The sequence below is a fragment of the Danio rerio genome, chromosome 7, assembly GCF_052040795.2.
Source record: "Danio rerio strain M-AB ecotype USA chromosome 7, GRCz13ab, whole genome shotgun sequence".
NCBI classification, from domain to species: Eukaryota; Metazoa; Chordata; class Actinopteri; order Cypriniformes; family Danionidae; genus Danio; species Danio rerio.
Genome location: NC_141027.1, coordinates 70,816,596 through 70,842,500, shown reverse-complemented (window position 1 = coordinate 70,842,500; position 25,905 = coordinate 70,816,596). Strand labels below are relative to the sequence as shown.

At 31.5% G+C, this 25,905-nt stretch overlaps 1 protein-coding gene across 1 annotated transcript in view; it reads left to right on the top strand.

The window, feature by feature from the left end:
* tpcn2 (two pore segment channel 2) overlaps positions 1 to 25,905 on the top strand; it is a 38,033-nt gene that overhangs the window by 6,176 nt on the left and 5,952 nt on the right. The window contains 17 exon segments of the mRNA NM_001077722.2: positions 819 to 935; positions 1,731 to 1,837; positions 1,990 to 2,062; positions 7,169 to 7,268; positions 7,559 to 7,624; positions 8,835 to 8,899; positions 10,333 to 10,442; positions 12,552 to 12,633; positions 12,709 to 12,795; positions 14,156 to 14,275; positions 16,205 to 16,264; positions 16,456 to 16,584; positions 19,590 to 19,639; positions 19,728 to 19,827; positions 22,406 to 22,477; positions 22,555 to 22,628; positions 24,559 to 24,664. Of these exon segments, the coding sequence (NP_001071190.2) occupies positions 819 to 935; positions 1,731 to 1,837; positions 1,990 to 2,062; positions 7,169 to 7,268; positions 7,559 to 7,624; positions 8,835 to 8,899; positions 10,333 to 10,442; positions 12,552 to 12,633; positions 12,709 to 12,795; positions 14,156 to 14,275; positions 16,205 to 16,264; positions 16,456 to 16,584; positions 19,590 to 19,639; positions 19,728 to 19,827; positions 22,406 to 22,477; positions 22,555 to 22,628; positions 24,559 to 24,664 (1,518 nt within the window).

The window sequence follows — 25,905 nt, the reverse complement described above, 5'->3', positions numbered from 1 at the left end:
TGCTTTCATGTTGTTGATGCCAAATTCTGACCCTACCAGCCGAATGTCACAGCAGAAATCGAGACTCATCAGACCAGGAAACGTTTTTCCAATTATCTATTGTCCAATTTCGGTGAGCCTGTGTAAATTGTAGCCTCAGTTTCCTGTTTCTAACAGACAGGAGTGGCACCCGGTGTGGTCTCCTGCTGCTGTAGCCCATCCACCTCAAGGTTGGACATGTTATGTATTCAGAGATGCTCTTCTGCAGACCTCGGTTGTAACAAGTAGTCATTTGAGTTACTGTTGCCTTTTGATCAGCTCGAACCAGTCTGGCCATTCTCCTCTGACCTCTTGCATCAACAAGGCATTTGCAGCCACAGAACTGCCACTCACTGGATGTTTTCTCTTTTTCGGGCTATTCTCTGTAAGTTCTAGAAATGGTTGTGCGTAAAAATCCCAGTAGATCAGCAGTTTCTGAAATACTCAGACCAGCCCGTCTGGCACCAACAACTGTGCCACGTTTTTCAGATATTACATTTCATGTAATGTGTAATGTAGCTGTTTGAATATTAAAGATCTGCTAAATTTCAAAGATAAAATTTTAGTGATACTGAATTCTAGAATGAACTACTGTAATAAAAAAAGAGGTCATACTCCAGTGAGAAAATGTGTCTTTTTGGACTTTGGGTGAATGTAAACCCTTTGGAGATAAACATGTAACCTTTAATATTGCATAATAGTGACACTATGTATGAACTATTATCTTTTATTGTGTAATGTAGCATATGTTGCTTAATGTTGCATTAAATAACGTATTCGATTTATTGTTTGTTTTTCAGGGTTATCTGATAGGATGGGAGGAGTTTCGCATGAACAAGTGGCTGTTGGCTTATTTAATAGTGATCACAGCATCGGTTATTGATTGGATGTTAAGTATTAGCATGTTGTGCGATGAGGTGAGTTTATGAGAACTGGTTTGCTTTTCGTTTATCTGTTTACAGTACAACTACAGTTCAGATTTGTCGTTTTAAAAAATATTTGTCAATAAAGTTACTTTTATATCTGAAAATTAATAAGTAGACAAATTACTTCACTCGGACAAATGAACTTGTTATAGATTTATAGAACCGACTTGTTATAGATTTTTTTTAATTGTTAAAATTATTGATTGACTGTTAATATATTGTGCAATTTCCAATCATTAAATAAAAAATATATATATTTTTTTGTATATATATATATATATATATATATATATATATATATATATATATATATATATATATATATATATATATATATTTATTTATTTTTGTATGTATATATATAATTTTTTTATTTTTATTTTTTTTAAGTATTTTACACTTTTAAAATTTAATAATAAAATTTATTAAATGTTTATTTATCAAATGTTTGTTTATATTCTTAAAATCAATGTTAAAAATGTAGAAATTTATTACAAGTCTCCATACATTAAATAATGAGAAGTAAACTATACATTAATAGTTCTTATTAATAACTAAATTATAATTTATTAACATACTAAATTTTAAATAAAATGAACTCATGCGCTTTAAAAATGACATAAAAGAAGAAGCTAATTAAAATAAAATGCATTAAAAAAAGCATTATAGTCACTTATAATATTCTTTCTGTAAATACTGAGCATGTGTTGAGAGGCAGGACTGACTCAACAGCGGTCAGCCTCAGATAGACAGACTGTAATGTTGCCCTGTAATTCTGTCCCGCAGAATTTAAGAGTCAGGAGACTGATTCGCCCATTTTTCCTCCTACAAAACTCTTCCCTTATGAAGAAAACTCTAAAATGTATTAAAAGGACCCTTCCCGAGATAGCAAGGTAATGACGTTCTTTTTTTTTTATGGGACTTTCCAACAGCCTTCATACCATACTGTATTTTCACTTTACAGTTTAGATGCTGCCACAGTCTGATATTGTACAATTGTGTTATTAAACACTAAACAAAAGTACTCTTGCTCCTTCTCTTTCAGTGTGATTCTTCTCCTGGCATTGCACATCTGCTTATTCACCATGATTGGAATGCTGATCTTTGCCAAATCAGATGTAATAAGTTATCACACGCACATCATTTGATTTTATTTTTTTTATTAGCACTTATACTTCTAAGTATTATTATGAATAACTTCTAATGCGTCATAAGTGTGTAGTGTACAGTACAAGCTCACGCATATTATCCGGCGGAGTGTGCTCGCATAGTCCTTGATGTGGCTGTTACTGACGTGCACCTCTCAAAAAATGTAACTACACATCGCAGAAGTATAAACCAGGCTCAATCAACCCTGTCCAGTGCCTGCGATTTTTCTCTCAGAAAGTTTCTCGCGAAAGCAGTTGTCATCGAACTGTTTAAAATAGGGTTGCGAGTAACTTTTAATAAGGGAAGCACAAAATATTTGGCCTCCATTTTCAGTTTTTAGCCAAAAATATGAGATAAAAAAATGCTATGTGGTTATTGTATTGGCTTTTGTTGTTTTTATTTCATTGGTATAAAATAAATTGAAAACAGTCTTACAAACTAACTCTATACTTATTAATAAATGGTACCACTTTACAACAAGGTTGTATAAGTTATTGTTAGTTAAAGCATTTACTAACATGAACAAACAATAAACAAACCTTTATAGTTGTATTTATTCATGTTTGTTTACATTAGTTAATGAAAATAAAGTTGCTAACGAACTTGAATTTGGATTTTAATGATAGTAAATGTTGAATTATGATTAATAAATACAATTGATCTTTTGCTCATTCTTAGTTCATGTTAGTAAACATGTAAACTAACATTAATTAATGAAACATTATTGTAAATTGTGACCAAAAATAATAAAAAATACTTTAAGTATTTTTCAATTTGGCACACATAGAATTTCCAGTCGGTTTTCGCTCAGAATTTTCATTTCGTTGCATCTTCTCTTAATGTCCTTAGCTGTCATTCACACTTAACGCGTCTTTGCTTCTAAAACCGCAAGATGCAACGGTTCAGAACGGTCTTAAAAAAAAGCACAGCATAGCAGAGCGCCTGTAAACGTAAACTAGCAATGATTGTCCAACCTCCGAGCTCTTCTGATTGGTTCAGTGCTGTGAAACTGACAGTAATGAGCAGAAAATGTTGACTTATCGTCTAAACAATGTGGCACTCACGTGCGTGGCACTTTAAAAGATGCGAGACACAGTCGTTCCAGTCACACACATCCATCAAGCTGTGTTTAAGTTGAAAAACCATAGAAAAGTAGCACGTTGGAAAGTAAAAACGCATTTTGTGTGAACCGACCATCACACATGCACTTGTCACTGTAGGCTTGAGTTTTAATATCATTATTATTTTTTTTAATACTTTTTTGTCCGTCTTCAGTCATTTGATGTTGTAACGAATCTTGTGTTTTTCTGTCAGTTAAATAACGCCCCAATTCAATGCTGCTTGACACCTTGTCATAAATAGTAATACTCGGTTAAGTAATGCATCTGTTCAGTGGTGTGGACAAACTAAGTAGTGCATAAATAATTTAAAGCACAAATGATATCTGAATTTTAAGGAAGAACCCGACAGACTCTAAACAGAAAATACCTGATAAAGGAAAATTACACCCAAATAATATTGCATCCAAATTCGACTCTTGACGTCATTTATTTTAGACTAGAATTGAACTACATTGCTATGTGCACAGCCATGAAGTCAGTATGAACATAAGATAGTGAGTTGTTGACTTATTTGGCCACTAAATCATTATATAACTAAGACTTTATTTATTTAAATATAATATTACCTTGTTGCCTTACTACTGAATGCAAGTTTCTTCGGCTTTCAATTGTGACTAGTTTATTGGATAAATTTGCTTCCTCTTTGATGAGGGTTCTCTATAAAATTTAGAAAAAAATAAATAAATAAAATAAAACATCGTAGCCTCTTTATATCCTATAATTGTTTAGCTGTTAATGGATCCATATGGGATTAATTTACATTAACTGAGGCATCTAATACTAAGTGTTGGACCAGAACTCTTTAGGTCAGATATCTGTTGTTTTAGGTCCATGTGGCATCATGAAGACCTTTACCCTAGTGTGCGTGCTAAAAATATGAGCTTTGAAATGTAACTTGATTGTATGATTTGGAGATAAATTATTTCTTAGTGCAGCTCGTGGAAGTGAAATGTGCAGTTCATTTTGCTGGGTGAATAATAAAACAAGAAAACAAAAGTATAAAGGCAATGCTAACGGAAATGCAAACTTGTCATAAATGAGGTGTGGGGTCTTTTGATATGAGCTTGGAAGCAGCCACATTGCAACCATAAAATTCAACGTAGTAAAGCCACACAACTACATGCAGAAAACCTCAACATCCTGAGAGCAATTTTATGCCTTGGCAAGCACAACTGACTTAAAAAAAAATTAAAATATTTGCAGCCTAAAATTACTGATTTTGTAATGACTTTTATGTCTTATTGCATTGTTGGCTTCAATGCTTTTGTTGTGAAAATACATATATATTTTATTTTTAGGCATAGCAAGTCATTGGACAGTAGTTGTTTGTTCTGTTACCTAGGTGGAAAAAATCTTAAGTGGGCAAACAACCTTATACATAAAGTAAAAGATATTTTTAAAAAGTATGTAATATGTATTTTTAAAATTATTTTTATTTTATTCATTGTTCTTCTATAATATACAGCTTAGCACAAATGAGTACACCCCTCACAGATCTCTCTTTTAAATTCATATTTTCTGTAGGAAGCTTTACGAAAAAATATTTGTGCATATACATTAGATTAGTCGGTACCAAAGCCAAAACTAGAACTAATCTAACAAAGATTACTGTCCTATAACTAGCAATAACATTTAAAATTACTATATATAAATTACTATATATATATATATATATATATATATATATATATATATATATATATATATATATATATATATATATATATATATATATATATATATATACTATATATAGCCCCCTTTTTTCTTCTTTTTTTATATATTTCGCAAATGATGTTTAACATAGCAAGGAAATCTTTACAGTATGTCTGATAATATTTTACATTTTTAAACACCATTTTAAGGACAAAATGATTAGCCCCTTTAAGCTATATTTTTTTTCGATAGTCTACAGAACAAACCATCATTACACAATAACTTGCCTAATTACCCTAAACTGAATAATTAACCTAATTAACCTAGTTAAGCATTTACATGTCACTTTAATCTGTATAGAAGTGTCTTGAAAAATATCTTGTCAAATATTATTTATTGTCTTCATGGCAAAGATAAACTAAATCAGTTATTAGAAATGAGTTATTAAAACTATTATGTTTAGAAATGTGCTGAAAAAAATCTCTCCGTTAAACAGAAATTGGGAAAAAAATAAACAAGCGATCTAATAATTCAGGGGGGGCTAATATTTCTGACTTCAACTGTATATATATATATATATATTATATATATATATATATATATATATATATATATATATATATATATATATATATATATATATATATATATATATATATACATATAAAATATATATAAAATTTATTATAAAAATATTAATATATATAAATATTATATATTATATAAAATATATATAATATTTTAAATGACTTGAAATGTTATAGTTTGTCATTTTTTTAGGTGACCAACAGGGTGTCCGCAGTCTAAAAATGCAGTCAAATTAAATGTAGGGCTTAAAAAGTCTTAAATTCACTGAAATACGGTGTTGTATGTCTTAAATACTTTTTAAACTGGTTTAAATTTTTTTTTTATTCATGTACAGTAAAACTACCCAATCAGTACTACCAATAATTCATCTGAAAAAAACTTTAACAAAAGTAAAATTGATTAACTCTATAGACCCTTTTTACATTTCCGGGTTTCTCAGTATTTGGGATAGTTGGGAAAACAAGCGCAGTAAATCGGAAAACAAGCGCAGTAAATCAGATAGTACTACAATTTATTTCTTAGAATCTTATTTGTTCGATTAATAAAAGAAAAACTCCACAATAGAATTATAAAGAGCTTCTGTAAAAAAAAGAAAATTGTGTGAGACTGATAACGGCAAACAGAAGAGAGAAAAATGTTTAATTTACTGTCCTGCCCCATAAAACCACGTAGCCTCATTATATCCCATAACTGTTCAGATCTTGTTCTATACTTGAATCAGAAAGTAAATTTTTTTTACAATCTTATTTGCTCAAATAATAAAAAAAACTCCATGATAGTGTTTTTAAGAATTTCAGAAAAAGATAAAAAAATAAAAAATTGTGTGAGACTGATAAAGGCAAACAAAAGAGAAAAATAATGAATGAGAAATGAGTGAGAAAAATGTGTTGCAAGTTGATAACAACTAAAGAAACACATATATGAAAATAATAAAAATCCAATTACTTTACAAATAAAGTTAAGCTTAATAAAATGAAATGATACAGTGAACAAGAATTGAACGTGTAGAAAGGGTGGTGCAAAAAGGCAGTGAAAGTCCAGATTGCAGCTGAAATCTCTCAGTAGTCCTTCAGCAACCCTCTGCCCTTTGCCATTGTAAATAAATATTCACTGCTTCATTATCAGAATGATGAAGATGAAACCAGGATGGACATTTCAGCAAGACAGTGATCCAAAACAAGGCCAAGGCCAAAACAAGGCCAAAAACGCTCAAATTCTTTCAGAGAAAAAAAAAAAATCAAGCTGTGGAATGGCCCAACCGATCACCTGACTTGAATCCAATAGAAAATACAAAATTGAGCTCAGATTTGACAGACAAGACCCAAAGAACCATCAAGATTTTTACACTCTGTTGAAGTCTTTGAAAAACTCACACCTGAGCAATGCATGTGACTTCATTCTCCATATGAAAGGCGTCTTTAAGCTGCCATCACCAAAAAAAGTCTTTTATATAAAGTATCAAATACATTTCAGTTGTTCAACATTTTCTCCCTGTGTCATTTCATTATTACACATACCATTTTTTACTGAATTTGTTTTGTTTAGTTATATTTTTGTGTTTGCATTGTTTGGGTTTTTCCCTAAATCTGGTTTAATTCCATGTCAACAGCTCCTTTAGAAATATTATTTCCAGTAAAAAGCGTGACATGATAAATACTTTTTCCCTCACTGTATACTGCAGCAGTTGACTGATAAAATGTGTTTCTGTAGGACCCGAAGCAGAATGGAGAATGGCAGACATACTTCAGAAACCTTCCCAAAGCTCTTTCTTCTCTGCTAGTGCTGCTCACCACAGCTAATAACCCTGATGGTAAGTTTTCAGTTTCTCAGGAGGTGTAAATCTCTGAATGACTCAGTAAAGCTTTAGGTAGTCAGTGACACTAGATGACATTTTACCAGCGCTGTGTCAAATTCTCCGTCACTTCTGGCTCATTGCTGTAAAAGCTATGACTCATTGGTTTTAACCACATGACTTAAGGTCTTGTGACTTGTCACAATTTTTTGTTAAACTTTTACAGGTACCTGTATGTGTGTTTTAAATGTGAAACTACACCAGTGCTATAACTTTGTTTTGATCACTTTTTTTTTTCCTCTCAACAGTCATGATTCCAGCATACTCTCTAAACCGAGGCTATTCTATATTTTTCATACTCTTTAGTGTGTTTGGTAAGTTGCATGGTGTTCAGGTCATTGTCACTGTATACACAACATGCCAAAAGATTGGAATAATTTATTATTTTTTTATTTTATTTTTTGCATTTATTTGATTTTCAAATATTGAATATAGTAGTCAACATTTAAAGCGGATTAAAAAAAGATTCAAAATTGTCCTAAGACAAGAATGGGTGTTTTCAATAGTTTTAGACTATTTTCATTAACATATTTCCTGATCCACTTCAAATGTTAACTATTTAATTTTAATTAATTTTTAAAATATTTTTTTTCTTTTCTTCTCTTTTTAAATTTTATTTAATTTTAATTTACTTCATTTAATAAAATTTTTAATTAACTTATTTTTTTGTTTTTTTGTTTTTATATTTTTTTATTTTATTCATTTATTTTTTTGTATTTTTATTTTTTTTACAGTTTTAAAATTTAATTTTATTATTTTTTTTATTTTAATTTACTTTAAATTTATTTTTATTTTATTTATTTTAATCTTTAATTTTAATTTAATTTAGTTTAATTTAAAATTTTAACTCATATTTGTATTTTATTTTATTTATTTTTTATAATTTTAAAATTTAAATAATTTTTTTTTAAATATACTTTTTTTTTATTTATTTATTTGTTGGCGGTTCATTCTGCTTTGGCAAACCCTGATAAACCAGGGACGGAGGAAAATTAATTTTATTATGGTACAATATTATTGTGAAATATTTGTACAATTAATAAGCGCTGTTTAAAATAATTCTTAATTTCTGTGTCATTATTACAGCCTTCATTGTCACATGATTCTTTAAAAATCATTTTAATGAGCTGATTTTGGTGCTCTTTTATCAATTTTTGTTGTTCATATGATTAATTATAGTACATACAGTAGATGCTTTAACTCTTTTTTTGCTGCTTCATATTTTTTTGTAAACTATGATACATTTTTCAGGACTGTTTGATGTCTAAAGATTTAAGAACAAAGACAACAACAACAACAACAACAAAAACAGCTATTTTTATTTCTTATATTATATTGAAGTTGTATTATATACAGAGAAAGCAAATATAAAATAAATGTATGTGCTGTCACTTTTATTTAACCCATCATTGCTAAAAAAATCATTTTTTTCTTTTTACAACGTTTTAAATGTGGAATGCAGTAATATTTTTTTGTATTCATAACAGTGCATTAACACTGAAATTGTTTTTCTTTTCCTATCAGGAACATATTTGTTGATGAATCTAATGACAGCTATTATTTATAACCAGTTCAGGGGATATTTACTGGTGAGTGATGGACTTCTTCATCAGACCTACCACAGAATTTATTTTCAGCATACTTTTCAGGTCTTCCCTTTTCCATACAATAGACTTGACTACACTAAATAAATATAAATAAATGCACAAAACCTTATAAAATCCTTTTTATTTTTTTTTACAAAAGTTTACAAACCTTTACAAAAAAATAATTGTAGACTTTGTAGTCTTTATTTTATTTATTTTTTTAGAAATGTCTCTTTTGATTTGAAGCCATGCTTTTAAATCAATATATTGTTTGTGTTTATTTTGGGAGATAAGAATGGTATAAAGATTTTAACAAAAATGCCAAGATATGAATAAAATATTTAAATTCAATAAAAAAAATGTATGCACTAAACTTATGTTAAAAACATTTGATAAGAACACAAACGGATAAACTATAGTCAGGAAACACATTTATAGAATACAGTCCTTGATGTGTCCTAAAAATAAAACAAATACTGGACTGGATAGCTTGACTATCAATCTCAATGCATAGAATCTAATCTCAGATGCTCGTACTTCAGATGTTCTCAAATACCTGAATCAATGTCTGTCATGAAAATGTAGGTAAAAAGGATGGAATGTTCCCCTCATTCCCAGGAAGTGATGCTTTGGTTCTTTTGAACTCATGGCATGGAAACGGTGCTCCATTTGCCAAACATTTGTCATTTTATATTAAGTACAAAACTTTGATTGGAATCACGATTAACTTTTGTATTACATTCAATTCTATGACAATTATGTGTGTAAACCACTACTGAGCCCATTACTTCAAAAGTATAGTGGCTGTCAAGCTCCAGAAAGACCAAAAAGACCCTTAAAAGTGTACTGTATGAATTATATTTTAATGGGGACCTTATATTCCCCTTTTTTCAAGATGTAAAATAAGTCTCTGATGTTTCTAGAGTGCATATGTGAAGTTTCACCCTAAAATACCTAACATGTATTTGTTTATAACTCTATGAAACTTAATGCCCCTTTTAGGCATTGATCAAAATTGTGACGTTTTGGTGACTGTCGCTTTAAATTCAAATGAGAGTGTTCTTCTTTCAAAAGAGGGCGGAGCTATAAATGCTTATGTGTCTGCATAGTGGCAGGTTCAAATCAGGACTAATGTTATCTTCATGAATAACTAATCGTCACTAATGGGCGGGGCTTTCCCACTCTGATGACACGTACATAGGGAGAATGTCAATCGAAGTGTTTATCCAAGACATTTTTATCACTGGATGTTGGCTATATTTACACACTGTTGCCACACAACTGTGTTAAAACGCCTTTTAAACGTGATTTTTTTACAAAATAGGTTTTCTTTAAGTAATCTTAAGTAGTCGTTAACCATTGTGTAATTTTGTAAAACCATTAAGGATTTTGTGTAAACCTGCTTTTATAACGGGTTGTTTTATCTATGTGTTCAGATGTCAGTTCAGACGTCTATCATCAGGAGGCGTCTGGGTATCCGGGCTGCGTTTGAGGTGCTCTGCTGTCCAGGCCGAGGTCACACCAGCACTCAGGCTGAAGGCCACGTGTAAGAGCAGCTCCTCTTCTACATATTAGACTTACTTCACTGGCAAACCATTGGATCAAAAGCCTAAACAAATTAATTTATTACAGTTTTACTTTTTTTTTTTTGTGTGTGTGTTTTCTTTTTTTTACATTTATATTAAATAAATAAATGTAACCTTTTATCCAAAAAAATCTTTAAAAAAAGGGAAGTCTTAGTTGGGTTAGCATGGCATTTACAGTACTGTGCAAAAGTTTTAGGCCAACATTAAATCTGTTGTGTTACTGATGGTATAATGCAGGGGTGTCAAACTCAATTTCTGGAGGGCCGAAGCCGTGCACAGTTTAGTTCCAACCCTGCTCCAACACACTTACCTGTAGGTTTCAAACAAGCCTGAAGGACTCAATTAGTTTGATCAGGTGTGTTTAATTAGGGTTGGAACTAAACTGTGCAGAGCTGCGGCCCTTTAGAAACTGAGTTTGACACCTGTGGTATAATGGATAAATGTGAACATTTACCACAAAAGAAGTCATAAAAGTATTTGTTTATTTATTTAAACTAAGATTGATACCGGGTGAATATATATATATATATATATATATATATATATATATATATATATATATATATATATATATATATATAGATATATAGATATATAAATATATAAATATATATATATTTATTTATTTATTTATTTATTTATTTTTTTTTCAGTTGATGTATGATTTGTTTGCATAGGAGTTAGGTTAGGCAATGTTAAAGAAAGGCTGTTTGTTCTGGTTTGAGCTGCATTTCTGCCACTGTTCTTGGCAAACTTGTCTGAATTGATGAAATTGTGAATGTTGAAAAGTACAGATTCTTTTGGAAAGAACTTGAGTGGTAATAGTTTTAATTTTCAGCATGATAATGATCTTACAATTCCAGTGAAATCCTATTTCGAGAAAGAAAACAGCTGATGAAATATAGACAGTCATGAAATGACCTCCACAGGGTCCAGACCTGAATATTATAGAGGCTATATGAGATTACCTAGATAGAAAAAGAAAGATAAGACACTTTAAACCTAAAGAAGAACTCTGGAAAGTGCTAAAGGAAGCCTGAAATTACACAGCACATTATTTCAGAAAATGTCAGGACAATTAGAACAAAATTGTTCTTGTTGCTGAGGGAAGTCACATTAAACATAGATTTTTGCTCGAAGAGGAATGTTGTCATGTGTACATATTTCAGAAGAGTGATTGATTATATAGTGCAAAAGTCTTAGGCCAACAAAGCTGGTATAGTGCTTAGGAGTTTTGTGCAGTACTGTACACTACTTGTCAAAAGTCTTGTCGTGGATCCCAGTTGTAAGAGGATCAAATAATAACTTGACTTCTAGTTGATCATTTGGAAAAGTGGCAGAAGGTAGATTTTTCCAATGAATCATCTGTTGAACTGCATCCCAATCATCACAAATACTGCAGAAGACCTACTGGAACCAACATAGACCCAAGATTCTCACAGAAATCAGTCCAGTTTGGTTAAGGAAAAATCATGGTTTGGGGTTACATTCAGTATGGGGGCTTGAGAAAGATCTTCATAGTGGACGGCAACATCAACAGCCTGAGGTATCAAGACATTTGTGCTGCCCATTACAATACAAACCACAGGAGAAGGCAAATTCTTCAGCAGGATAGCGCTCCTTCTCATACTTCAGCCTCCACATCAAAGTTCCCGAAAGCAAAGAAGGTCAAGGTGCTTCAGGCCAGCCTAGTCACCAGACATGAACATTATTGAGCATGTCTGGAGTAAGATGAAGCAGGAGGCATTGAAGATAAATCCAATGAATCTTGAAGAACTCTGGGAGTCCTGCAAGAATGCTTACTTTACCATTTCAGATGACTTTAATAATACGTTACATTGAGCAAGGACATTTTCAACTTTATTTTGAAACACTGTTATCCAACAACATGTACCTAATTAACGTCTTTTAATGGCACTTTAAGCTGAATACTAGTATCTTACAACATAAGCAGAAAAAAAAACATTATGCACTGTCACTATGACAAAGAAAAATAAATTAGTTATTAAAAATGAGTTATTAAAATAATTCTTAATTAATTAAAAGTGTGTTAAATTGTTTCTGCTCAGGGAGCGAGTGGCGGTGAGCATGTTTCTGAAGGTCATGGAGAGAGTCCACATGAAGTCCTACTGCAGACAAGCTATCGTTAAGGTAAACACAGATCCTGGAATTGTTTGTTTAAATGTGTAGCTTAGATGTTTGTTTGATTGTCATTTGCATTCTCAGGCCGCTCGGCGGTTTCCAGATGGCTTCATCAGCGGCGAGGACTTCCAGAGGCTCTTCAATGAGCTGGACAAGGATTTTGTTAAAGAGGTTTTTCTGTTTATTTTTAGTAACCAACAGAATTAAGATTTACAAAAATCAATGTTTGTTTGGTAAAAGTAGTAGTGTGTGTCAAGCAAGATTAAGCAAGTACTGGTTCCCATTTTAAGGTTTGGAATTTGAATCACAGGAAGAGGAATTAGCTGAATTGAAACTCCCAAAAGCTGTACATGGCTAGAAAATGAGGAACTTTTGTAATTCATCTACAAAGGACAAGAATAAATGACTGTTTATAGGTTTTGTCTAATTTGCATGCTTCATTTTGGTTTACGACTTTGAATGATTATGAGATAATTCTGGAAAAGAATATGCCATGTTTTGTAAAAAATGTTAAATTCATTTAATTAATAATAAATGTGCTAAATGCTATTATCTTAAATTAATGAAATACATATGCTAAATTCATTCATTCATTCATTCATTTTCTTGTCGGCTTAGTCCCTTTATTAATCCGGGGTCGCCACAATGGAATGAACCGCGTAAAAACTTGCTGGTTCTTTCCGCTGTGGCGACCCCGGATTAATAAAGGGACTAAGCCGACAAGAAAATGAATGAATGAGTGAATGCTAAATACATTTATCTTAAATTAATTGAATAAATATGCTAAATACAACTATCTTAAGTTAATTAAATAAATGTGTTAACTAAATTGATCTTAAATTAACTTAATATGCTAAATACAATTATCTTAAATTATTTTCATATGCTAAATACCATTATCTTAAATTAATTGAGTAAATATGCTAATTGCAATTATTTTAAATTAATTGAATAAATATGGGAAACACAATTATCTTGAGTTGGTTAAACAAATACGATAATCTTAAATCAATTTAACAAGTATGCTAAATACAATTATTTTAAATTAATATAATATACTAAATACAATTATTTTAAATTAATTTAATATACTGAATATAATTGTCTTAAATTGATTGAATAAAAATGCTAAATACTATGATCTTAAAGTAATTTAATTTAAAAACATAGGCTAAAACATTAATGGAAAATTAATGAATGAATGAAAATAAGTGTTATTGCTGACAAATGTACAGAACCCAAAGATATAAAGTACAGTGACATATTATATTATATTATATTATATTATATTATATTATATTATATTATATTATATTATATTATATTATATTATATTATATTATATTTTTTTGTTAAGTTAAATTCATTTTAAGCTTGATTTTCTAATTAAATTTAAATTGTAAAAATAAAGAATTAAATTTACCAAAACAATTCCGTTTAATTATATTGCATTTTTTATGTGCTTGTTTGTTTTGTTTGTTTGTGGGTGTCAACAATCCTTAGTTGTGTCATTTCTGTCTTTTCCCTGCAGCATCCACCAAAGCCTGAGTACAGTTCCTCTGGCCTGCAGCATATCCAGTATGTCTACAGTCACTATTATATTTCTGTGCTGGGAAATGCTGTCGCTCTGGCCAATGTCATCTGCATCTGTGTAAGAACCTCATTTTTATTTTACTTCACACATTTATCATATGAATCATCCTTTTTTTTTGGGCTTTTATCTTTTTTATCTTTTTTACTACTTGAGAATTCAACACTGCAAAAATGCTTTTTTTATTTTAGAGTTTTTGTCTTGTTTCTAGTCCAAATATCTAAAAATTCTTAATTCAAGAAGCATTTTCTAGACAAGCAAATATATTATCTTGTTATTAGAAATAATATGTCAAAATGAAGTAAGCTTATCCTTAAACCAAGCAAAATAATCTGCCAATGGGCCAAGTAAAATAATCTTGTTTTTGCTTCGACATAAGTTTTTCTTACCCCATTGGTGGTTTATTTTGCTTGTTTTAAGGAAAAACTCTCCCAATTTTGACATATTATTTCTAAAAACAAGACAATATTTTTTTTGCTTTTTTAGAAAATACTTCTTAATTTTAAGATTTTTTTTGATATTTGGATCAGAAACAAGACAAAACATCTAAATAAAGAGTTTTTTATTTATTTATTTTTTGTACAGTGTATTATATTAAAGGAACAGTTCAACCAAAAATAAAATCCTTGTCATAATTTATTCCCATAGTAAGGAAGCAAATACTATAGAAAGCAATAAATACTTATTTCCAACATTCTTCAAAATAACTTCTGTTGTATTCAACACAACGAAAAATACTCCATCACATTTGTAACAAATGAAGGCTGAGCAAACGACTAGATTTTTAGTTTTTGGTGAACTGTCTCTTTAACATGGTGACACTGTGATTCAATGGTTAGCACTGTCGCCTTACAGCAAAAAGGTCACTGGTTTGAGTCCTGGCTGTGTCAGTTGGGTCTGTGTGGAGTTTGAATGTTTTCCACTGTTTCACGTGGGTTTCCTCCACAGTCTAAAGACATGCGCTATAGGTGAATTGAATAAGCTAAAATGGCCGTAGTGCAAGACTGGATGGGTGTTTCCTAGTGTTTGGTTGTGGCTGGAAATGCATCTCCTGCGTAAAACGTGTGCTGGATAAGTTGCCGGTTCATTCCAATGTGCCCACCCCTGATTAAAAAGGGACTAAGCCGAAAAGAAAACCAATAAATGAATGAAATTGGCCATAGTGTATGTATGTGAATGAGTGTGTATGGATGTTTCCCAGTACTGGGTTGCAGCAGGAAGGGCATCTGCTGTGTAAAACATAGTAATGGAACTAAGCCAAAGGAAAATGAATGAATATATGTATCTTTAACAACGATAGTTCACCACCTAGTGGTGCAAGATGGTGCTGCGAGAGGCTTTTGGTATAAATATGACAAGTTAAATTAAATTTAAAAATCTAAAGGCTTAAATACGACAACATCAAATCTTTTTAAAGAAAATTATTTAAAATTAATAAATTAAAAACAAAGGGGATATCCCAGTTAAAATGTAAAAATGGTAAAACCTAGTGGTTTAAGGTATTATAGCAAGATATAAAGATTGATATAAAGAATGACAATTATTTAGTATTTTTTTGGTTCTGCACTGTGAATTTGTCATCTAATAATTCTTGCAGTGATTGTCCCTGATGGGATTTTTGGGTATATAAAATACACCAAATTCAGTGCTTTGAAAATCATTTTTCGGACTTGACCCATTTTTATTTATTTTTTTTTTGTTTTATTAAATACAAACATGTAAAATGTTGAGTACAGTTGCTTTATATAAAACAGCAAAATATACAAGTGCTCACATGCCCCTAACAAATTAGTGAAAGAATTCTATTTCAGTTTGAATGGTGAAATGGTGCCATCTTGTGGAGGGTGTATGCAAAACAAAAGTTTCCTTGAAACTACATTCTATCCTGTACAGTTACAGTATTAGAAATGAACAGTGTTAGGACTTGTTGTTTTGACTTTGAACCATGAATATCATCTTTAATATCTGTTATTTTATTATTTTTTGCAGACTGTTTTGGTTCTGAATGCAGAGAAATCTGCCTCAGAGAAAAATTACTTCTATATGGAGGTGAGCGTCTCATGCATTTACTAAAAAAAACCATGATGCTTTAATAATAACACAGTTTCATTTATAAAGATTAAAATTAGATGTTTTATTTTTACTCCCAGACTTAATTAAATTATATACACAGCAATTGTTTTTTCTGAAATTTGAAGGTGATTTGTTGAAAATTAATACAAACACTGCTTGTCTTTCAGATCATCAACTGTATTTTCATCCTTTACTATTTAATAGAGATGCTGCTGAAAATAGTAGCGTTTGGTTGGAAAGGTTACCTGTCATACAGGAATAACATTTTTGATGGATTTCTCACAGTTCTTCTGCTGGTAAGGTTGTTTGCGTGTGTATTAATTATATTATATTTAAAATAACGATTATAGATTATTTAAAGTAATGTATATATAGCTGAAGTTTCTGAAACACAACTCCTGATGTTTGAAATAGTCAGTCGATTTCTCTGCCTCATTTTTGATGGATTTCTCACAGTTCTTCTGCTGGTAAGGTTGTTTGCGTGTGTATTAATTATATTATATTTAAAATAACGATTATAGATTATTTAAAGTAATGTATATATAGCTGAAGTTTCTGAAACACAACTCCTGATGTTTGAAATAGTCAGTCGATTTCTCTGCCTCATTTTTGATGGATTTCTCACAGTTCTTCTGCTGGTAAGGTTGTTTGCGTGTGTATTAATTATATTATATTTAAAATAACGATTATAGATTATTTAAAGTACTGTATAAATAGCTGAAGTTTCTGAAACACAACTCCTGATATTTGAAATAGTCAGTCGATTTCTCTGCCTCATTTTTGATGGATTTCTCATTGTTCTTCTGCTGGTAAGGTTGTCTGCGTGTGTTTTAATTATATTATATTTAAAATAATTGATTATAGATTTCGTAAGTGTACTATATATATAGCTGAAGTTTGTTTAGCATCAGCATTTTCACAGTATTTCTTTTTAAAGTATTTTTTTTTTCTTGATAAAGTCTTATTTCTTTTATCTTAGCTGTAATAAAAGCAGTTTTTATTATTTCAAGGTAATTTTTAAGGCCAATATTATTATCCCTTTTAAGAAAAATGCTTTGCTTGTTTCATTGGCTACAGCATAAACCACTGTCTTCCAATGACTTGCCTGATTCAGGGGTTTTCAAACTTTTTAATCTCAGGGACCCCAAATATGATGATTCCTTGCAGGGGACTCCTTTGCCTAAAGTTTAAAGGCACTAATGTATTTCAAGTATAAATATGTAAACTAAAATTCTGTATAACGTAAAGACATTATAGTTCATATTTCACAGGCATGCAAAACGGCATTGTTTTCAAAACTATTTATTTTATTAGTTGGCAACTCACTATAGCCAAAAATGATTTCCAAAATTGTTATATTTCGTTAAAAAACAACAACAAAATATTTACAATAACTGAACAAGATAGCTTTTCTAAATAAGGCATTGGTAGATGAAAAGTTAAACCTGGACATTTGTAACATTTGTAGTTTCTGCAGTTTTTCTTCCCTGTCTTGTTTTTATGGAAAACTGCAAAATATTTACATTGAACTTTTGCGTCTGCTTACTGTGTTGTCTGATAAAGACACACAATCTACCTTTCATGCCGATTCCTCTCCAAATAACTATCTGACAATGCCTTTGGTAGCTGGTAATAACAATACTTCGCCAATTGTGTGCGGCTTCTTAGCACGAGTGATGTGGAGTGATGCCAAATATGACGCTTTTAAACACCTCTCAGGGACTATTGCTTGCTTCATTCTTTAAAAATCTTTCCATCATCTTTACTGCACTTACAGCTGCCAATTGCTCCATTCAGCTGTTTGCAAAACCTTAAAGATTGCAAAGGATTTTGGGATAAACACATTAGAATTAAGTATCCACTTATATAAATCATAAAACTATATATAGATTAATAATTTATAGTCTTAAATAATTTTAGGATTGGAAAAAAATATCTCGGAAATAATTTTTGTTTCTGCCAAGTTTTTCGTCGACCCCCTAGCGCTCTCTTGCGGCCCACCAGGGGTCCACGGACCCCAGTTTGAAAACCCCTAAACTAGTTAACCTAGTTGAACATCTTGCAAAATAACAGAATATTGTAGTGTCATCCTATTAACCTGTTAGCCAGCACTCAATTTTGGGGATTTACATCTACCTAAGTTTAAATAGTAACAGTTCCTGACTCCAGTAAGCTACAAACACAAATTATGTATCATTGGAAAGAAGACACTTTAAGCTTTGCTGTGGTAAAGCAGGAGAAGTTTTATGTTACAAATTATAAAAAGTTATACATTATGAAGTCATGAGGAAAACAAATTGTATTGTGTTTAATTTTAGTTTTCCATATAGAAACACAGGAAAACATTAATGTAATGTCAACAGACAAAGAAAATTATTAAATTACTAAGAATGGTATGTTTCAAAAAATTTGGAAAAATCTTTTCTCCGTTAAACAGCACTTTGGGAAATATTTGAAAAATAGTTTAAAGGAGACCTATTATCTCCCTTTTTACAAGATGTAAATAAAGTTTTATAATTCTTTGAAACTGCCCCTATTAGATTTTGATCCTAATTGTGCCATTTTGGTGACTGTCGCTTTAAATTCAAATGAGATTGTGTTGTTTTCAAAAGAGGGCGGAGGTACAAATGCCTATGTGTCAGCATAGTGGCAGATTTAAAAAAAAAAAGACAAATTTCCTATGCCAATGAGGGAGAGATCTTCACTAATGAGCAGAGCTTTCCCCCTCTGATGACACAAAGGGAGAATGTCAATCAAAGTGTTTCTGCAGACTGTTATTAGAATCAGAAAGAGCTTTATTGCCAGGTATGTTCGCACATACAAAGAATTCGTTTTTGTGACAGAGCTTCTACAGTGCAACAGAATTAAAGAGACAGGAAAAAAAAAAAAAAACAGAAAATAAATGTATATGTAAAAAAATCAGTAAGAAGTGAATGCAAATATACAAACAGACAAGTGTATGTAGAGCTATATTACTATAGACAATGTTATACAGGTATGTGTAGCTATTATGTGCAAATTGGCATGTAAAGTGTATTGTTAAATAAGTGTATATGTGTATAAAAGTGAATGGCATTATCAAGTGTGATTACTAAAAATAATATACTTGTACCGTTAGAAACTGGTTATATTAGACTCTAGCTACACAACTGTGTTTAAACCCCTTATAAAAGTGATTTTTGCATAATAGGTCGTCTTTAAAAGTCACAGGAGGGGTAATGATTTTGTGGTGACCTGTAGATTGTGTGTGGGTGAAGATACTAACCTGAGACATGTTGTGTTGTTTCTTTTTTCTCAACAGGCAATTCAGATCGTCATATTCATCACATTCAAGATTCCCTATGTGGACGTGTGAGTGTGTGTGGAGTTCACAATCATTAAACTGGCTTTAAAAAAATAATCTTTCTTTGATTTGGATGTTTTGCCCTCATCTTGACAGGGATCCGGTTCCGCGGCACGTGATGGCTTTGTGGGAGATGATACGACTGGTCAACATGTTGATCGTTTTCCGCTTCCTCAGGATTATTCCAGAAATCAAGGTTGGTGACTGATTGCTCACATTAATAATCATCAACAGGTTTCTATAAACCCACATGGATATGAAAATAGAGCAGTGGTGACATTTTATTCTTAATTTATTTTATGGTTTACATTTATTCGGTCCATCCTTTATTTATTCTTTCACTCCATTCATTCACTATCTTTGTTCATTAATGTATTCACTTGTTCCTTCTTTATTTACTTTCCATCTTTATTTTATTCCATCCTTCTTTTTTCATTTTTTATATCCATCCATCCTTTATTTATTCCTTCTTTTCTACCCTCATTCCTTCCTTCATTCTTTACTTCCATCCTTCCTTTTTATTCCCTTCCTTCCTTTCCAACTTCGTTCATTCATTTGTTCGCTCTTCTTTCTTTACTTCCATCCTTCTTTCTTTTATTCCCTTTATTCCTTCTTACTTTCATTTATTCATTCATTCACTTCATCCTTCCTTCATTCATTTATTCACTTCTACCTTCCTTCTTTCCATCGATCCTTTCTATTTTTTCCCTTCCTTCCTTCATTCATTAGTTTAACTAAACTCTTTCATTTTTTTAGTTCATACATTACCTTCATCCATTCTTCCCTCATTCATTTACTTCTTCTTTCCTTCCTACCTTCATTTATTTATTCACTCCTTTGTTCATTCATTTAATTGAACTCCTTTTTTATTTTTTTACTTCATTCTTTACTTCCATCCATCCTGCCTTACTTCTTTTATTCCCTTCCTTCCCTCTTACCTTCGTTCAATCATTTGTTTGCTCCTTCCTTCTTTGTTCATTCATTTTTTCACTTCTACGTTCTTTGTTTACGTCCTTTCTTCTTTTATTCACTCCCTTCATTCCTTCTTACCTACGTTCATTAATTTATTCACTCCTTCCTTCCTTCATTAATTCATTTTCAATTTAACTCCTTCATTTTTTACTTCTTACTTCCATTTAACCTTCCTCACTTCTTTTATTCACTTCCTTCCTTCTTACCATCATTCATTCATTTATTCACTCCTTCCTTCATTCTTAACTTCGTTCATTTATTTATTCACTTCCTTCCTTAGTTTGTTTATTTACTTTCCTACTTTACTTCAATCCTTCCTTTTTATTCCCTTCTTCCCTTCATTCATACATTTATTTACTCCTTCCTTTCTTCGTTCATTAATTTAAACTCCTTCATTTTTACTTCATACATTACCTCCATCCTTCTTTTATTAATTTATTCACTTCTCTATTCCTACCTTCATTGAATTATTCACCCCTTCGTTCATTCATTTAATTTAACTCCTTTTTCATTTTTTACTTCATACTTTACTTCCATCCATCCAGCCTTTATTCACTTCCTTCCTTCTTATCTTTGATCATTCATTTATTCACTTCTTCCTTCTTTTCTTTCATCCTTTATTCTTTTATTCCCTTCTTTCTTTCTTACCTTCGTTCATTCATTTATTCCCTCCTTCTTTCCTTCGTTCATTCATTTATTCACTTCTACCTTCCTTCTTTACTTCCTTTCTTCTTTTGTTCACTCCCTTCATTCCTTCTTATCTTTGTTTATTCATTTATTCACTTCTTCCTTCGTTCATTCATTTTCAATTGAACTCCTTCTTTATTTTTTACTTCATACTTTACTTCCATCCATACTTCCTTCCTTCTTACCTTTGTTCATTCATTCATTCACTTCTTCCTTCCTTAATTAATTTATTCACTTCTACCCTACTTCTTTACTTCCATCCTTCTTTTATTCCCTTCATTCCTTCTTACCTTCATTCGTTAATTTACTCACTTCTACCTTCCTTCCTTTCTTCGATCCTTTTTTTATTCCCTTCTTACCTTCGTTCATTCATTTATTTACTTACATTTATTTATTTCATTCTTTAGTTCATTATTTCATTTACTTTTACCTTCTTTACTTCATTCCATTCCTCCTTCATTTTGTACATCGTACTTCATTCATTCTTTACTTCCGTCTATCTTTGCTTCCTTCTTTTATTCACTCATTTGCACCTTTGTTCATTCATTCCTATCTTCCTTTCTACCTTCTTTACATCTATTCTTCCTTCTTTAATTCCCTTCATTTATCCCTTTTTACCTTAGTTCATACATTTATTCACTGCTTTTTTTCTTCAGTTAATAATTTATTCACTTCTACCTTCCTTCTTTACTTTCTTCCTTTCTTCCTTCATGATTTACTTCAATTATTCTTTACTTCTATCCATCCTTACTTATTCACTTCCTTTTATTTACGTCTATTTTTCTTTCCTTCTTACATTTGTTCATTCATTCACTCCCTTCCTTAATACCCCTCTTCTATCCTTTCTATTTTTCTTCATACATTTATTCACTGCCTTCCTTCCTTTCTTCATTCTTTGCTTAAACTCAGTTGCTGGAGGACCGCAGCTCTGCACAGCTTTGTTCCAACCCTAATTAACCACACCTGATCAAACTAATTGAGTCCTTCAGGCTTGTTTGAAACCTACAGACAAGTGTGTTGAAGCAGGGCTTGAACTAAACTGTGCAGGGTTGCGGCCCTCCAGGAACTGAGTTTGACAATCTTGCGTTAATTGATTATTATTTTTTACTCTTCAGTTGATGGCAGTGGTGGCCAGCACTATCGTTGACCTGGTAAAAAACCTACGGGCATTTGCTGGGATTCTTCTGGTAAGTGACCAGACTTCTTATACAGTGTCATTATAGATATTTTATCACTGATATTGAGTTTGGTCTCTTCATTTCAGGTGGTATACTATATGTTTGCAGTTCTCGGTATCTGGCTTTTCCAAGGAGCTATTAGTCCTCCATCAAACATGAGGTATGGTTCACTAAATGTTCATTTAACAGGATATTTAAAGGTTTGGAAGTTCCTAGAACTTACCAAGGCTGTGTTTATTTTAAAACTATGATAGTTTTAAATGGCAAATCTGAATGTTGAGCATCATTACTCCAGTCTTTAGTGTCACACAGTTCTCCAGAAATCACTCTAATTTGCAGATTTTCTGCTCTATTATTGAAACTTATTATTAGTGCTCAATTAACAATGGATTCGCAATCTTAGAATGATTTCCGAAGGACGGATCTTAAGCTGTGAATTTAACTTGTAGCTTAATAATACATTTCTATTTTATGTGTTCATGAGGATCCTCACTTGCTGAGAATCTGGTGCAAATTCCCAATAATATAATAAAATATCTATTTTTTGGCAGGGGCAACTTCTATTCCACATTTTTATGCTGTTTTGAAAAATGTACATAGAAACGTGAATGAAAACAGGATTAATTAGGAAAAATTAATTTCGGTTTCGACAAGATTTAATTGCATTTTAAGATGCATAAAAAATCAAAGACAGTTACAAATTCTAATAATTCATCACAAAATTACAGGTGTTTTTAATTGATTTCTTATTAAATAAATGTGGGAATTCTTACAAAAATTTCATTTAAAAGGTTTATATCAGACCTACAACTGGTAATGTAGTTATTATTTATGTACATTAATTAAGACTTGAAACAGCTAAAAAGTAGTTTTAAACAAACATAGAGTACTTGTATCTAAAATGAAAGAGTCAAGGCTATATGCAGCCTATGGTAAACTCGCACAACACAGGCCCTTCGAAAATAAAAATCGACCTTTGTTCATGATGCTGATTATACATTCATTAATAGGTCTAAATAAATGCATCCATTGCTAAGCCCATATAATCAACAAAGAAAATAAATGAATAAAATGTTTTAAATGAAAAAGCTTATTTATTAACTGTCTTAGTCCCCTCACTTCAAAATAATTACTAATATCTCTAAAAATAACATACTGTACATCTCTCTATATTAAGGCTAAAACACTGCTTTATTTATTTATTTATGCTTGTACTTTTGTTTTAGTTTTTCTTTTATTTTCTTTAGTTTTGATTTCCAAAATGAACCCTCATTGTACTTAAGTTTGCAATGATAATAAAGCTTGTTGACTAGTTTTAAATGATTTATGAAGGAATTATAATGCTTTGTTTTGTTATTTCATCTTTATTTACAAGTAGCAGGAAATACAGCTACTGTATATTTCTGTCCATTTGAATCCCATTCTTTGTGCCCCCTGGTGGCAGTCGCAAACTGCCAACTGTACAACAAACTATCGTTTTCATAACGTTCGTTCGTGTTTGTGTGTCACGTTTCATACCTTGGTGACGCGCGCGGGACTGACCCAGAGCAAACACAGTGATACACAGTGATGTCTGCTTGTCTCCTCCAAAAACAGCTCCTGCAGACACTGTGTGATGTTCTGAATGTTTATAACATTTTTGTGGCAGATGGATGCGAGTCGCTTTCTGTATGTCCAAAACCAAAAGCTTCAGTAAAAGCAGAATGACCACGATGTGCGGATGTCTTTCCATTTCGGCACTTGCTTTCGTGACCGTCGCCTAGCAACGTCCGTAAACAAAACAGCAGCTCGATGACGCAAGCGTACTGGGGTTCAGAAGGAAAAAAGACAGTATGAACACAAACCAACCGAGGAGGTGGCATGGGGAGACAATCGAACTTGGGTACGATCAAGGCAAATGAACCAAATGTGAAAGCACCCCTAAACACATTTTCTTAATCCATTTGTCTCTTTGCGTTGTCACACATGGAAGAAGTGGTCATTTTGAACTATCACTCGCTGTATGTGTTGCTATGCTGTGCAAAGTTGAAGTACTGATAAATTCTAAACTCTTTTTTTTTTTTTTTTTCTCCAATGTGCTTTCCTTTCAGTCTGGTCTCCAACTCCAGCTTAGAGAACATCACAGGGCCCTATAGCATGGAATGTGGTACTTTTGAGCAGCTCGAATACTGGCCAAACAACTTTGATGACTTTGCTGTAAGTTGCAAAAACGTTTTAAGCCTCCCATGACATCCTGATAAAACATTCATTATTTATCTGATCTGAACAGGCTTTTTTGAAACAAATTCTCAGAATGCTATAAATAAGCACTTATGAAAAAGAACTAGTAAGAGCTTTGACTAAATGTGCTTTGTATATAGGGGTAAATAAGTACTGAACACATCACCATTTTCCTCAGAAAACATATTTCCAAAGCTGTCGTTGACTTTAAATTTTCCCTGGATGTTGGTAACAACCAAAAAAATCCATACATGCACAGAAAACAAATCTACTTGGTTTACTGATTAAGTTATGTGTAATAAAATGAAATAACACAAGGGAAAAGTTTTGAACACATGAAGAAAGGGAGGCGTAGAAAGGCAGTGAAAGTACTACTCAGTACTCTCAGTAGGTCTTTAGCAACCCTCTGCCCTTCGTCATTGTACATGAATATTTGCTGCTTCAGTCCAACATCTACATTATCAGGAGGATGAAGATGAAACCAGGGTGGACATTTCAGCAAGATAATGATCCAAAACACAGCCAAAGAAACGCTTAAATGCTTTCGGAAAAAAATCCATGACTTTTCCAAGACTTTCAAGTAATATTTTATGACCTAATGTTTCATGTAATGTCTACATTTACACAAAACAGTAGGTCATACGGTTACAAAAGACAAGGAAAAGAAAAAGAGACAACTTAACCTACAGTTGAAGTCAGAATTATTAGCCCCCTTTTATTTTTTATTTTATTTTTTAAATATTTTCCAAATGATGTTTAACAGAGCAAGGAAATTTTCACAGTATGTCTGATAATATTTTTTCTTCTGGAGAAAGTCTTATTTGTTTTTTTTGTTTTTTTTTTCAGCTAGAATAAAAGCAATTTTTAAAAAGTTTTTAATTTTTTAAAAAGCATTTTAGGGATAAAATTATTAGCCCCTTTAAGCTATATATTTTTTTCGATAGTCTACTGAACAAAGCATCTTTACACATAAAGATAAATTAAATCAGTTATTAGAAATAAGTTATTAAAATTATTATGTTTAAATAATAATAATAATAAACAGGGGGTCTAATAATTCAGGGGGGCTAATAATTCTGACTGAATATTCAAGTGTACAGATATTTGTTAAACTAATTTCCATGACTAAACTAAAATCCATGTCAAAATTCCATAACTTTTCCAGGTCTTCCATGACCTTATAAACCCTGTTAATTTTTTTTCATTGATGTATTTCT